Below are 13473 nucleotides of genomic sequence, written 5' to 3' on the forward strand. Positions count from 1 at the left end.
TTTATTATGCCATACAAGTCCCCAAATTTGAAAGAATTTTCGAGATTGTTTAACACCGCTTTTCAAAGGCCAAATCGTTTGATAGTAGCGAGCTCTCAAAATGCTCAGACTCTTGGTGTATTTTTTGCTGAAAATTAGGAACATTTAGAGCAAAATAGCTTTTCAGCTCTTATTTTCCTAAATCACTCCATGATGAACTAAAAATTTTTCAAGTTTTTGCAATAAGCCTAAAAAAAAAAGAAATAGATGATTACAAAAACTTTAATAAAATTTAGGGACATGTATGACATCATAAACAAGTTTTTTTTATGTTCGCAGAAAAAAGTTTCTTTGGCTATTAAATGTTACCGAGAGAAGGCCATATATATTTAATCTAAAAAGATGCATAATCTAGAAATTATCACAAATAATGAATAGACATATGAATTTACAGGTTTTATAAGTACGGAAGTTGTAAAATGAGCAAATTTACAAAAAAGATTGATACTCGTGTTAACTTATTGCTTCTAATGTCTTGATTTATGTATTCAAGTATTATCCAGTACAAATATACTTACAATTATCGCGTAACAATATTTACCTTGCGGTCAAAAAACACTTTATCTTTTGTTTTACCGCATTAGACAATTTTTTGAAATTAGGAGGTCTCGTGTGTATACACGTACCACATCGTTTTAATGAGTTTACTTTGGAAGTATCACGTGACTTCGTCGTATTTTCGATATGCAATATATGATTTAATATATAATAATAATACCTCTAATTTAGTCTCAAAAGATTTCTCATGCATTACATTTTTATCTATACGTACGTTTTATAACAATGATATTAGAAATGACAGCATAACGACTATATTATAATAAACTTATATGCAATATACATGAATTAAAAAATATGTTTTATCTAGAACGATCAACAATATTTATGTCAACTCACAAATCAAAAATTAAAAAATTACATACTCGAGTTAACATAAGGATGTACTTTCACAACCATCGACTTTTTTATCCTCTTCTACAAATTGCTATAATACTGACTAGCCGCGCGTACTTATGCTAATTCTCATAGGTTTTCTTTATTTGTAACGAATGATATGACTAGAAGCTCGTTGACGAGCTTTGCACTTTCGTTGAGATACTTTGAGATATGTCCGTCCCATTCAAAATACGACATATATCAAAATGGAGGGTTTGATTGAATTACGTGGGCAGGCACCGAAATATATTTTCTTCTCTTTTCTTTTTCATCGTACAAAGTAGTCTCACTGAAATTGACTGTGTATCGTAGAAAAGTTTTCGTCATTATGTTTCGTTGATTATTGAATAAAAGGTATAGAAATGGGAATTTATGGCCAACCAAAGTCGATACCGGTCAGCTGATAGAAACGTCGATTGAACGGTCGATAAAAATCTCGAAGGCGCTGGATGGCAGAGGGATCGATGAAAGGATGATTTCTTCCTTTGTTTTTACCTGCAACAACGAAGAAGCGTCAGTTTAACGATTAGTAGGTAAAGACTATTACTACGAGAGAAGATGCGATCACTCACCGAGACAATGCGGAGTCGTATGTTCCTCTGATCTAAAAACGCAAGGGAATCCCTTTGTGGAGTTGAAGTAAAAATGTCTCTCGGATACGAGCCGTTTGATACCGAGAAAGTCTTGAACTCGAGTAATCTCGAGGGCCGGATCGGCGATGAGACGTTCGCCCGAGACGAAGAGCAGCTGCGACAGGGGAAAATAATTGAGCCAACGCTCGAGATGCTTGGCGTAGACGCCTATCCTGAGCGGAGCCCAAGTCGTGTCGACGACTCGCGACCCGTTGACAAAAGCCATGTCCTCGAATCTGGGCATGTCGCTGCGCTTGCTCTTGACCTGCGTGTAATCGGAAATGGCTCTGGTCACGGGGTCCCGCACGACGACGACGAGCTTGGCACCGGGATTCATGTGCTGCACTCGACGCGGAGCCTCGGCCGTCACGAAGTACGACGGAGTCTTTTCCATAGTGATTTGTCCCTGAAGCGTCAGTGGCATCCGGCGTCTGTACCAGTGAAAGCCCTTGCTGTAGTGATGGTCGAAGAAGTGGATCTCCGAGCCGGCTGCCTTCACGTCCGGATGAAGTCGCAGAAACTCGAGCAGTGCTCTGGTGCCGCCTTTTTTCACGCCGATGATCAGGGCACTGGGTAGTTGCCTCGCGGCCGCGAGCTCCTGCTCAGCCAGCAGATCCTCGTATTTGGCCTCGGTCCTTTCCAACGCTGCCGCGTCGTCCTGTTGAAAAATGCGCCAATCAAATGATTCGATTCAGCAAGCAAAACTCGGCATAGTTTCACCGACAATTGCAGTACACCCACCTTGAGGCTATCATTGTTGGGTGAGAGAGGAACTACCTGGACTCGAGTCAGCTTCCTCTCGGGATTGTCGAGCGGTATTTCTCGGACTAGAGGCTCGTTCGATTGTCTCTGGTTTTGCTGCAGTTGCAGACGATTGTAATAATAGCTATTGAATCTGGATGGACGAAGAAGGCACGAGCGCTCGAGCGCGACGAGCAGCAGAGCAGCTAGCAGACAAACCGCTAGACACACTTTCCTCGTTCCTGACCATTTACCATACTCCATGGCTGCTTCGTGGACAATTTTTGCATTGTGCGAGATTTCATCTTAGCTCACCGACTCTTCGATCTAATGGAAAACAAAGTTTTGTTTCAGCAAAAAATTCAGCGGCATTTCGCGATTGGGAAAAGTTTGACAACCCGGCGGGGTGAATGAACTGTACACTCGCTTAATCGATGCCCATTTGAATAATTACGCTCAGCCACGAATACCCAAATGAGTATTAATAAAGTTAAGAGGTAAATTTACCTGTGCAAGCTGAGCATGGTGTCTACGGTGAGTAGCAGCTGCGGCTATCAATCGTTTTCTGCGGCTGCCGAATGCAGAGGATTGCGTCTATTTGATAGTGAGTGGGGATGATACACACGCGGCGAGCACGTCGTCGTCGTCGTCAAGCGCAAAAAGTGCGACGCGCAAGACGAATCGATAATTGCGCGCAGCCTGCGTCTATGCAGAGACTAGTATCAGCCTATGCGCGCGAGTCGTTATCGCCGTTGCGCGGCGCAGGATATTTCAATGAAGGGCTGATTTCATTCGCCGCGGATCGTTTTAATCAAGGACTGCCTTTAAAATTTTATCCTTTTTTATTAACAGTATTTTTTCCTTTCTACTACAGTGATTTTTTATTCAATCATTTTTCGCAATTTCCTTTTTACAGTGTAGAGCAAGACCAGGAGCCTAGGTCACCCGCATATTATTTATAACAATTATTCTTCAGAGCATTTTTTTTCATAGTTATGGTGAAGAGTATACAAATTTTCGATCGAAATTAGTGTTTTACTTCTCAAATCAACGTGCGCTAGTTTTGAGCACGATCGTTCCTTTTTACTTCCCTTCACGAAATTTTTGTAAATACATACTTTATTCGATATATATCAACTAATCGTAATGAGCTTTTTTAGCGATTACTTCTGTAAAATAATTATACAAAAACACAATATGTACCATACATACTTATGCATAAGCGACCAAAAAATATCATAAATATTGGTAAAAATACAAGCAATTGAAATTGACACTTCTCACCGAAAGACGTTTTAGAATTTATGAAATAAAATAAAATGTTTCATCAGATTTTTGATAAAAAAATCTGAAGTATTCTATGATTTAATTTTTGATATTGAAAATGAATCGTCCTGTTCTTTATAAGAGACATCTATTTAATGTATAATTTATTTAAATTCAGTATATATTGCTTTTTGGATATTTAATATCCAATTATCCTACCAGTATATTAGAGAGTTGTTTAACGAATATTCTACAACTTTTTAGAAAAGTTATTACAAGAAAAGAAAATCAGCAATATAGCAAGTGCCAAATTTTTAAGCTCTAATTTCATCCAATATAACCATAGATTTTGAAAATACAATCAAGTTTTTGTTAAGAAACGACTTGGTCAATTCTAATGTGAGCTTACAAATCATATCTAAAAATATGCTCAAAAGTTTTTAATTTCATATAATTTTCTTTGATAATTATCGAAGTAATAATTGATTTTTAAACATTTTTTAATTGCTATTTGCTACTTTTTAGTACAATAGCTGCTTTATGTATGGACGAGCTTCACGCGATATACTTCACGTTTTGTGAACTATATCAATTGATTGATATATCATAATAATTTTATCAACATTTTTTAATTTTATCTTTCAATCTGTAACTTGAGATATATTTTTTGTTGTAACCGAAATTTTTGAAAGATTTGAGTAAAATTTTATTAATTTTATGCAAACACTGGAAAGTTTCATAAAAAGCTGTTATAATTACAGAATAAAATTGAACAATTAGTATGTAGTTATTGTACACTGCTTTTTGACAATTTTGTCTTCATTAACAATCGTATACCTAAAATTCAACGGAAAAACAATTTTCCTGCAACAAGCTTGATAGTTTTATAAATGTGCAAGTATTTTTTGAAAATTATTATCGTTGATACTATTTGCAACGAACTTGAATTACATGTTATAGATTTTCAGATGTTCGTCGTAAAAATCTTTAAATTAATTTGGCTTAATTAGTTGCAACATACAATTGGACTTGAAAATGAAACTGTGCGTCTTTGTTAATGAAAACGAACATGTAATTGGACCTATTGACACATATTCGACCATATTTACACGGAGTCTGCGTTATTAAAGTAGGGCTGTTCTTAACGACGACATATTTACATTATTGTGAAACGAAAGTGATGAAAAAGAATCGTATGGGTGCATACACCACTTTTCAGCGAAGACAACAAAAAACGGAATTTTGAATCATTGATCGAAGTTCTCGTTGGATCCGGACTGTTTTTAGCCTGCGAGATACAGAAGTGTGATTGAATCAGTTGTACATTTAATCAAGAGTTTGAAGGATTGTCTCACTTTCGAATCACGATGACTGAAAAGTCATCAACAATCGAGATCCATAACTGACACGAACATTTCACTCAGGGTTGGTGCTTTAGGCATACGTATTTTTTAAAGCCGAAAGAGCTATTAGCAAAACGATTGTTCTAAATGGCAAATAGCACTATTGAATAATGCCTTTGGTTGGTGTGCTTAAAGCACAAATGCACCTGTTACACTTTCTCGATAACAAATATTTTGACGCGTTTATAAATAACAACAAGAGCAGCAGCAGTAGCAGCAGTAGCATCGCAATCGCTCGAGCATAATCTGAAAGCTGCATTGACGCGTGCGATCCGCTTAAACGTATTTCCAGAACATGATCCAGTAGGTGACGTTGAGCATGGCGAAGAGCGCAGGGAAGAGGAAGCGCGAGACTCGATCGATGTTGAGCGCGCGGACTTTGGCGCGCTGAGTCTTGGTCGCTGCCGGGGAAGGAGCCGCGGCTTGCGACTTTTGCGATCGGCCCGACAGCAGCATGGCATTTTCCTGCAACAGAGCGCCAATCAGTGTCCGCCGAACTGGCTCGCAACTACGTCGATGGAAAAGGTTCGATCGCGCAGCGTACCTTGCTGGCTATGTCGAAGATCTTGGGGTCGGGGCCACCAGCGGGGCCAGGCGGTGGTCCCGCCGCCGGCGCAGGAGGTGGAGGCGGTGGCTTCGGATTGACCGTCTCCCTGGTCTCGCCGATCACCAGGACGATGTTGACGAGGCAATACTCCATCAGGGCCATGAACACGAAGACCGTGCAGACCGACATGAAGGCGTCCACGGCTTTGAGATAAGAGACCGGCGGCAAGGAGGCCTGACTCTTTGCGTGCTGCGTCGACAGAGTCAGGAGCGAAGTCACGCCGAGCGTCACTCGAGCTGGAGCGGCTTCGGGCTTTATCCAGAACGACACCCACTGCAGAAAAAACAAGGAAATAGTTACGAGCGCTTGGATGTGCTCGATACTTCTGGATTCTGCCGAAATTAACGAGCGACAAAAATTATACTTACGGACATGATGACAATGAGGCAAGTTGGTACGTAAGTGTGAAACAAGTAGTAGCCCAAACGTCGCTTCAGAACAAATATGACTTCGAGGCAGGTGAAATTACCTAAATTAAAACAGTCGAGAAAGTAAGTCAAATTTTTTCTCGCTGCGCAAACCAGGTTAGCCGCGTCGTCGAGTGATAGTAGCGATCAAAGAGAAGAAGGAGAAAACGAAAAACTCGTGAATATATATCAAAGCTGAAAAGAAGCGCTTGTTTTTGTCGCAATTTTCCGCTTCGAAAGTTCGCGCGTACACGTAGAAAGAGGGAGAAAACAAACCACATCAGAAAGAAAATTTTACTTTTTTAAGTGCACAGACGTTGGCGGATCTTTGTCAATCCGCGCCCACATGTATAATGATAACTACTTACCAGTGGAGTAAACCTGCGTGCAGTCGGCCGTGTAGTTCTTCACGAGCTGCAATTGGGGTAGTTCGATGTTTTCGTCGACGACGAGTGGCACATCTGGATCCCATTGGAATATCATCTCGTCGGTTGTGTGCGACACTGCATAAATGCGGAATATAGACGTGTGCATTATTTTCAAACGACTTGTTTGCCTTCAATTGAAACTTTCAATGCGTAATGAGCGAGAAATCAATGCCGCCACTGTGACGCGCGACATTTTTTACAATAGGCGTCGCGCATGTATACGTGTGTTGGATCGTGACGTACATGCAGGGTGCAATTAAGTCACGCGTCTGTGTGAAAATTGATTTTCAGAGATCGAGTGGCAGGCTCGTTTTGCTCGTTTTACTATACGAGAGAGGCTCGAGTGTCTCGTAGGCACAGATTTTTTTTTGCTACTTACGGCTTTCCATTTGGAGCTTGCACTCTTGAGTGTCGTGAGGGTAGATGAGGAAATTCATGGCGCAAGAAAGTTTCAGCGTCAACCTGCAATCCGTGCATAATATATTTTACGTGCCATATTTTCACGACGGTTCACAGCGGACTGTGTCAGCAGTACGTACTTGACCATGTAGAGTATAGTTTTGTCCTTGTACAGCCATAGATAATGATTGGGAACCGTCATGGTCTGAAACGTCACGGATTTGGCGTTTTTGAAAAACGAGTCCGGTCTCCACATGTTCTTCAACCAGTCGACTTCCAATAACCTAAATTACGCGTCATAAGTATTATTTTTACGAGTGGATTGTTGAGATGATCGACAGATCCGTTCGGTATTGCGCGTAATAATATAGTACCTATATTCGGACGTCATGTTCTCCGGCAGTCGCAGTCTGTTGTCTTTCCACGTTTGCGCGAAGAAGATGTCGGCGACGTACGTCTTTTTACGCGATAAAATAAAAAATGAGTAAATTCTCAATTAGAATAAAATTGTCGTTGGAATCATATATTCAATTACCATTGAAGTTTCATCGATGGAATCGAGACCCATGACGGTTACGTGAAAATACACGACCGTCGCTTGTCCGTCCTTTTTTGGCGGTCGCATCTTGTCGTAGAGCTTCGGATCCTCCGGAAGCAAATCATAAAATTCCAAACTTTTTCTGACAAAAAAAAGAAAAACAGTAAAGACAACGCATGAATAAAAAAATCATTGGAACGAATCGACTGAATTTATTTGTACGCAGTGCGAAGCGCCGAATGAAAGTCGCGAGATGAGAACGAGACATGATAAATCGACATAATGCGAAATTAGAACGAAGCACTCGAATTGCGCTCGGGCGCGCGCAAGATTCGGTTTTAATATTGAAACACATATATTATCTGCAAGTTTTAGGCAGAGAAAGATGAGAGAAGGTCAAAAACCTACAAGGTGATCGCGACGGTACATGAGTGTGTATGTGTGTGGCATACGAGTGCATGTGTTTGTATCTGAACGCGCGAGCAAAGATAAGGATTAATCTTGACCTATTTTCCTCTTGTCTCATTGGAGAATCGTAGCGCGCACGTAAATTTTTTTCATAGATGCATTTTCTTGCCTAGTCGGCCGATAATACTGATTCGACGATTTTTCGCGCCCGTGCAAAAATCGCGTAATTCAGCTTGGAAGCGTCAATTGTCGGCCGAGACGCAAGGCGAAAGGAGCGCTGCCGATTTGGTTGTCGCGCTCGGATCGTTTAGCGCATCATGCCCTCGCTCGGATCGAAAACTTTTAAACAATGGACCGTATGAAGCGCGTTATCGAGGCGGGCCAGGCATGCATAAGCGATATAAAAGAAGCTTACTGAGCATCGGATGGGCTGATCCAGAGAAGCAAGAAGACAAGAGCTGCCGCGGTAGCTGCTGATGCCTCGCAGCAGCCCCTCATGTCGGCCCGCGCACTCACTCACTCACTCGCATGCACCGACTCTATACCTGGTTCACAGCATTATTCTCATCGGCCGCTGCTGCTGCTGCTGCTTCTTCTTCTTCTTCGCCGTTGCTGTCGTCTTGTATACTTCTTTTTTTCACTTCAGCTACTGTGTATCTGTCGAGCTGAGGCAGTCGTCGACGCGTCGCTGCCGCCAGTAGCGAACTTATGAAGGGCCACTTCTCCGCGATTCAATGCGTGCGGCGCGCTCAAGAGGCTTTACGACGTACTCGTTGGGAGCGTGATCGAAGATGCCAGGCTCCGAGTCAGCCGACGAAACATTACATCGAGCAAGGATTCGCGACGATCGATCGATGGCTCGTCGAGCACTGCATCGTCTTCCGCACTTTTTTCGGCACTTTCAATTAGCTAATTACGTCGTTAGCTATTTTTTGTTTGCAGTCATCGGAGAGTCACGAGGAAGCCAGGAAATTTCACGAGTAGCGAGATGAATAAAAAAACTCGTTGTTTTGCGAATCTGCGACGCTGCGGCGATCGAGTAAATTACTGAATTTTGGAAAAATCGGTGATCCAATAGCAGTTCGGGGCTCGCTGTTGGCTCGCGGATTCGCGCCCAAAGGGTCGAGAAGAGCTATGCCAGTGGCAGCAGCAGCTCAGAGCTTGGGCCGAGCGCGCGAACAACTGCTGCGAAGGTGCGCATCGCTGCTAGCTACCCCAACGAGCTCCGCTCGTGCAGCTGGCGAATGACGGACGACGACGAGGAGAGACGCAAGCGCTTCTTTGCTTCCATCTACCGCGCCGCTGCTCTCGATTTACGTATTCGCTAGTTGGTCGCGTTGCAGCCGATGCGATAGCTGAATGACGCGGCCAAGCGACCCACCGATTCGACCGAGCTCGACTCTACCTGCACTTCTGTCGCGATTCGATGGCACTGCTTCTTATAGGACTACTTTGTGCTATTTCGCTCTGACACGAGTGTGAATGATCCGACTCGTGGCTTCGTTCCTTCGATTCTTTTTTCATCATTTATTTCCTTTATATTCTATTCGTCTCACGAAAACTATTTTATTTTCACTTCAAATCATATTTTCTCGTTTTTTTTCGCGATTCCTCAATCGACATTTTTATATTTTTTGAGAATTTCTAAAAGTAAGTACATGTTCCAAGTCTATAATTTTCCCAGTTAGAATGAAATAATTTGTGGAATTATCGTTTCGCACACTCGAAGCAATTTCAATGTTTTAACCAAGTACTAGCTATTACGAAGCAATGTAAAATAAGATTACGCACGACGGACGGTAGGAGTGGTAGAAATTGAAGGATGCAATGCGATGTAATACTTTGACGCGAATAGTCGCGTCAGAGGTAGAAAAGGAGCAGCAGCGACAAGTTGACGGTAGGCCAAGCGAATGTGTACACGCGCAGCCTGTCGATCCTCTTGTCTATCCCTCTTCTTTTGTACCGGTTAACCTCGTTCCCCGGAAACATTGCTTGGAGGGTCAAAAAGTGAAAATTGCAGTCGTCGACATGGTGCTCAGGCTCTTTTGCCGTTGCTTCTGTTCATCGTCGCCTTCGCCGTCTTCTCTTCTTCTTCTCCTCCTCTTTTCCACTCGAGAGTTGTCAGTACTGCCGGCTTGCTGCCCCACAGCAGCAGCTCGACGACTCGAATTGCTCGAATGCGGCAGATTCTCGCCTTTGTTTCGTTTTTCCCTTTATCCCTGTGTGCGTGTGTATGTGAGAGAATAAGACAGGCGACATCTTCCTCCGGAATTGTGTCGGTTCCCTGTACAGTAGCAGCATCTTTTCTTTTTTCTTTCTCTCTGGGTCTGCCACTTCTCTGCTACTGCTCGCTCGTTCGGTCGACCGCTTATATACTTCTTAACTTTCAGCGCACGTGTACCTCCTTGCATCGTAGACTTTTCGAGCTTGTTTGCTTTTCTGCTCTACGCCTACGCGATACGTAGTAGGAGATTCGCAACAGGCTTACCTCGGCTCATGGGGCTTCCAATAGTGAATTCGTGATCGAGCAATGATTGATTCATTGATTGCCAATGATCGATCGGTCGGATGAACTACCGAACGATTGCAAATTTGAGTAGGAAAGTCGGCCACCCCTAGAATAAATCGGCCCGCAGATTCGTAAAATGAAAAATAGCTACGAAGCGATTTGGATCAAGTCAAAAATCGGGTCCGACTTTAGGAATAACGATGTACGTGATATCGATTATCGTCAATATATACATGTATAAAAATCGAATGCAAAGCATCGACGTATCAGCAGTAGTCATTGCAATATAGGCACGAAGCTCGTGCGCTCGCAGCAGATTCGGCCAAGAGTCGCCAAGGAGGAGGAGCTTCGCAAGCTCGCACGGATACATATAGATAGGAAAGGAGGCGGGAGGAGCGTGTGGCGCGTCGCGTGCGCTGCGAGCCAAAAGTGTGCCGAGCGCGACTGCGCGACCCGTAGGCAGCTGCATTACGTGCATATAACTAGCTGGTCGAGTGGCCACTCGCGTGCAGCGCCAACTGCTACCTCCTATCGCCGCGACTCGCTTCTATAGCCGATGAAAATTTGCAACTGCAGCACGAGTCCGACAAAAAAACAGCCGGTTGACGCGCGAGAGCCGATGCTAGCTGCGCGCCAATGACGCGATCCGTTGAACCTCTTGCATCGATAAGGCTTCTCCCTGTGCCAACGAATATTCTCTCGCTCTTTTTGAAAATGTTCCACGAACCAGTTTGAAAAATCGATTATTGCCTCGTAGGCTCGGCCCAGCTCTTGCAATAAAACCTATTCATCGTATTTCTGACCAGTTGAAATTGTCATCTGCGACGATTTTGAGATTTAGCCGCGAGCAGCGCGCGAGTATTATATTCAATGAAGCCGCTATTCAGCCACGTACATAATGTGTTGTACGAGGAAGGCCCGCGCACTCTTTGATACAATGTCCCGCAATCACGAGGTCGACGCAGTTAGGGTGCAGGCGCACTTTCAGCAGCCCCAGCCGAGTATGGATAGCTCAAGCGTAAAAAGTAGAGGAAAGAGATCATTAATCGACGCTTCGTCGAGTACCGCCACTGCTACTCGATCTTTGCCTTCTTTATATACTCTGCTATAGACTTGCTCCTCCCCCCCTCCCTCCCTCCCTCCCTCCCTTTCACCTACACACACATATATACCCACTCTCATATCGACACTCTTGTACTTGCAGGTCGTTGTCGTCACTGGGGCTTGACTTTATATTTTTTTTCTTTCAAAGGGCCCGAAGCTTTTTTGCCCATATCGTGTTCCCCATTGGCTGAGAGGCAAATTTTACAGTCTTATTCGCATAGGCATTTAATTGGTGACGATGATTAAGTAGGTGAAACGAGTGAGTAATTGCGTTTGCTGCTTTGGCAAAACTGTGTCTATGAGTTTCTTCTTTTTTCTTTTCTTTTTTTTTTCGTATCGAGTTCGTGACTTAGATATGCTAAGTCACAATTTTTTCAAGTGATTTGAACGCGTTTATACGTACCTACGTTTGGCAGGCTAAGCGATCTTGTCCTCGGCTGAACGATAAAATCACGCCAAGTAACGAAAAAGAAAAGCACCAACGACGCTTTCAATATTTTGACAATGCGGCATTAATTGCTTTGCTCGAATGCCGCAGTAATGCGTCGTTTCGTTCCACTCCAGAGAGGATATCCTTTTTTGGCGTTGAATAAAATTCGTCTAGCAAGTCAAATTAAATATTGCAATGTAACTTTTAATATCGTTAAAAATACATAATTTGTGGAATAACTAAAGACTTGACAAAAAAAATTAAACTTTATTGAATTTCAGATCACAGGATAGCTTGGTGCACACGGCCTTGCCGTCGTCGTTGCAAACGCAGGAATTGCAGTCGTTGGCCACTATAGAGCCTGGTAAACATTTCTCGATGGTATTCGTAGCTAAAAGTTAAATCGTCGAATTAATTGGTCTTGCGTTGTAGGTAGTTATTTTTGCAATATTAAAATTGATGCTTACGTTCGCTATTTTCACCACACTCGATTCCAACGCAAAGGGCATAGGTACCGCTATCACCGCAGTAGCATTCTTGACAACCACTTTCGTATTTTTTCTTTGGTTCGCAGCTCGTCGTTACGTCTAAACAAAAACAATTATACTCGTAAAATTTCTGAACAAAAATGAAAAAAAGAACTTGGAAAATTCGGACATACTTGTAAGAGATTCGTGATAGACCGGGTAGAAGGGACTGCATCCCATTTTGTTGCAGTAAGATTCTTGACCATCAAGTGTACAGTCGCAATCGTTGCATTGCAATACGTACGAAGTATCGGGTACGCAAATAACTTCTCCATTTGGACTACTTCCGCTATAGGCCAAATCGCAATCTAATTTTGTGCAGACAGGTTTGCCGCTTTCGTCGCAAACGCAAGTGTTGCAGTCGTCGTTCAATATGCTTCCAGGAGTGCACTGATTTAATAATTCTGCACGTGAAAAATTGGTGAACTAGCTAAAATAGTTTTAGAGAACGAAAACAAATGTAAAATGAATAGTTTACCTTTGGTTTGCTCATCTGTGCACTGTTTATGGCTGTAGGTGCAAAGGGCCGATGATCCTTCGGCGTCACAGACGCACGTGTGCGAGCAGTCGAGATCGAATAGGGAAGCGGGCTCGCAGGTAACATTGACGCTTTGCAATTGAGTCACTTGGAGCTCATCTTTGTATTCGTTCACGCGATCTTTGCACTCGATCTCGTTCGTTTCCTTACTGCACGTGCATATGCGATTGTCGTAATAGAATCTACCTTTGAAGGGACATTTTTCTTCCACTGCTTCTGGCGTAGAGCTGGATAAAGCAATGTTCAGGACTAGTGCAAAAGTTAACAAAGTCGCTAGAATATTGGCCATAGTTTTGTATTTTGAGCGCAATGATCGACAGATTACTGGTGAGACTACTAGTTTTTTCCTTAGAAATAATATAGTATTTATAAGTCGTGCCCAAGAGATAAGACTTTCGAGCGTGGCAATAGTGAACGACGTAATTTTACGCGCTTGTTTTATTGTATTTGTAATCATCAAAAACTGTGCAGAGGTCTAAAAGGTAATAATTTCATCATTATAAAATCCACAGTTGATAAGCTCGGTTATAAATGAAAATTTAAGTTTAAGTCGAGTTTTTT

General features: G+C 42.7%; 3 protein-coding genes across 4 annotated transcripts; all 3 read right to left on the bottom strand.

Moving 5' to 3' along the window:
• Positions 1-259: 259 nt before the first annotated feature.
• Positions 260-3034, bottom strand: LOC106657929 (heparan sulfate glucosamine 3-O-sulfotransferase 6). Of its 2 annotated transcripts, XM_014379644.2 has the most exons (4): positions 2856-3034; positions 2349-2675; positions 1548-2265; positions 260-1470 (listed from the first exon to the last, which is right to left on the bottom strand). In XM_014379644.2, the coding sequence occupies exons 2-4, from the start codon at positions 2610-2612 to the stop codon at positions 1346-1348; spliced, it is 1107 nt and encodes a 368-aa protein (XP_014235130.1). In that variant the 5' UTR covers positions 2613-2675; positions 2856-3034; the 3' UTR covers positions 260-1345. The 2 variants fall into 2 exon arrangements, with proteins under 2 accessions (XP_014235130.1, XP_023316531.1); XM_023460763.1 differs by lacking the exon at positions 2856-3034 and having other exon boundaries at positions 2349-2808.
• Positions 3035-3188: 154 nt separating this feature from the next.
• Positions 3189-8975, bottom strand: LOC106657843 (glycine receptor subunit alphaZ1). Its single transcript, XM_014379526.2, has 9 exons — positions 8220-8975; positions 7394-7538; positions 7233-7315; positions 6999-7142; positions 6839-6921; positions 6400-6534; positions 5993-6093; positions 5562-5897; positions 3189-5482 (listed from the first exon to the last, which is right to left on the bottom strand). The coding sequence occupies exons 1-9, from the start codon at positions 8300-8302 to the stop codon at positions 5294-5296; spliced, it is 1299 nt and encodes a 432-aa protein (XP_014235012.1). The 5' UTR covers positions 8303-8975; the 3' UTR covers positions 3189-5293.
• A 3055-nt stretch (positions 8976-12030) lies between these two features.
• LOC106657779 (laminin subunit alpha-1-like) lies at positions 12031-13305 on the bottom strand. Its single transcript, XM_014379454.2, has 4 exons — positions 12853-13305; positions 12509-12778; positions 12315-12434; positions 12031-12238 (listed from the first exon to the last, which is right to left on the bottom strand). Exons 1-4 carry the CDS (start codon positions 13199-13201, stop codon positions 12108-12110), a joined length of 870 nt encoding a protein of 289 aa, XP_014234940.2. The 5' UTR covers positions 13202-13305; the 3' UTR covers positions 12031-12107.
• Positions 13306-13473: the final 168 nt, after the last annotated feature.

Source organism: Trichogramma pretiosum, unplaced genomic scaffold (assembly GCF_000599845.2).
Source record: "Trichogramma pretiosum strain Unisexual culture from Peru unplaced genomic scaffold, Tpre_2.0 scaffold6, whole genome shotgun sequence".
Lineage (NCBI taxonomy): Eukaryota > Metazoa > Arthropoda > Insecta > Hymenoptera > Trichogrammatidae > Trichogramma > Trichogramma pretiosum.

Coding starts and splice junctions, on each gene's coding strand:
- LOC106657929 (XM_014379644.2), bottom strand. CDS start 2,612: ATGGAGTATGGTAAATGGTCAGGAACGAGGAAAGTGTGTCTAGCGGTT. Junction 2,266..2,348: donor CCAACAATGATAGCCTCAAG/GTGGGTGTACTG, acceptor ATTTTTCAACAG/GACGACGCGGCAGCGTTGGA. Junction 1,471..1,547: donor TACGACTCCGCATTGTCTCG/GTGAGTGATCGC, acceptor TCGTTGTTGCAG/GTAAAAACAAAGGAAGAAAT.
- LOC106657843 (XM_014379526.2), bottom strand. CDS start 8,302: ATGAGGGGCTGCTGCGAGGCATCAGCAGCTACCGCGGCAGCTCTTGTC. Junction 7,316..7,393: donor CCATCGATGAAACTTCAATG/GTAATTGAATAT, acceptor TCGCGTAAAAAG/ACGTACGTCGCCGACATCTT. Junction 6,535..6,838: donor CAAGCTCCAAATGGAAAGCC/GTAAGTAGCAAA, acceptor GCATTTATGCAG/TGTCGCACACAACCGACGAG.
- LOC106657779 (XM_014379454.2), bottom strand. CDS start 13,201: ATGGCCAATATTCTAGCGACTTTGTTAACTTTTGCACTAGTCCTGAAC. Junction 12,435..12,508: donor CTATCACGAATCTCTTACAA/GTATGTCCGAAT, acceptor GTTTTTGTTTAG/ACGTAACGACGAGCTGCGAA. Junction 12,239..12,314: donor GTGTGGTGAAAATAGCGAAC/GTAAGCATCAAT, acceptor TTTAACTTTTAG/CTACGAATACCATCGAGAAA.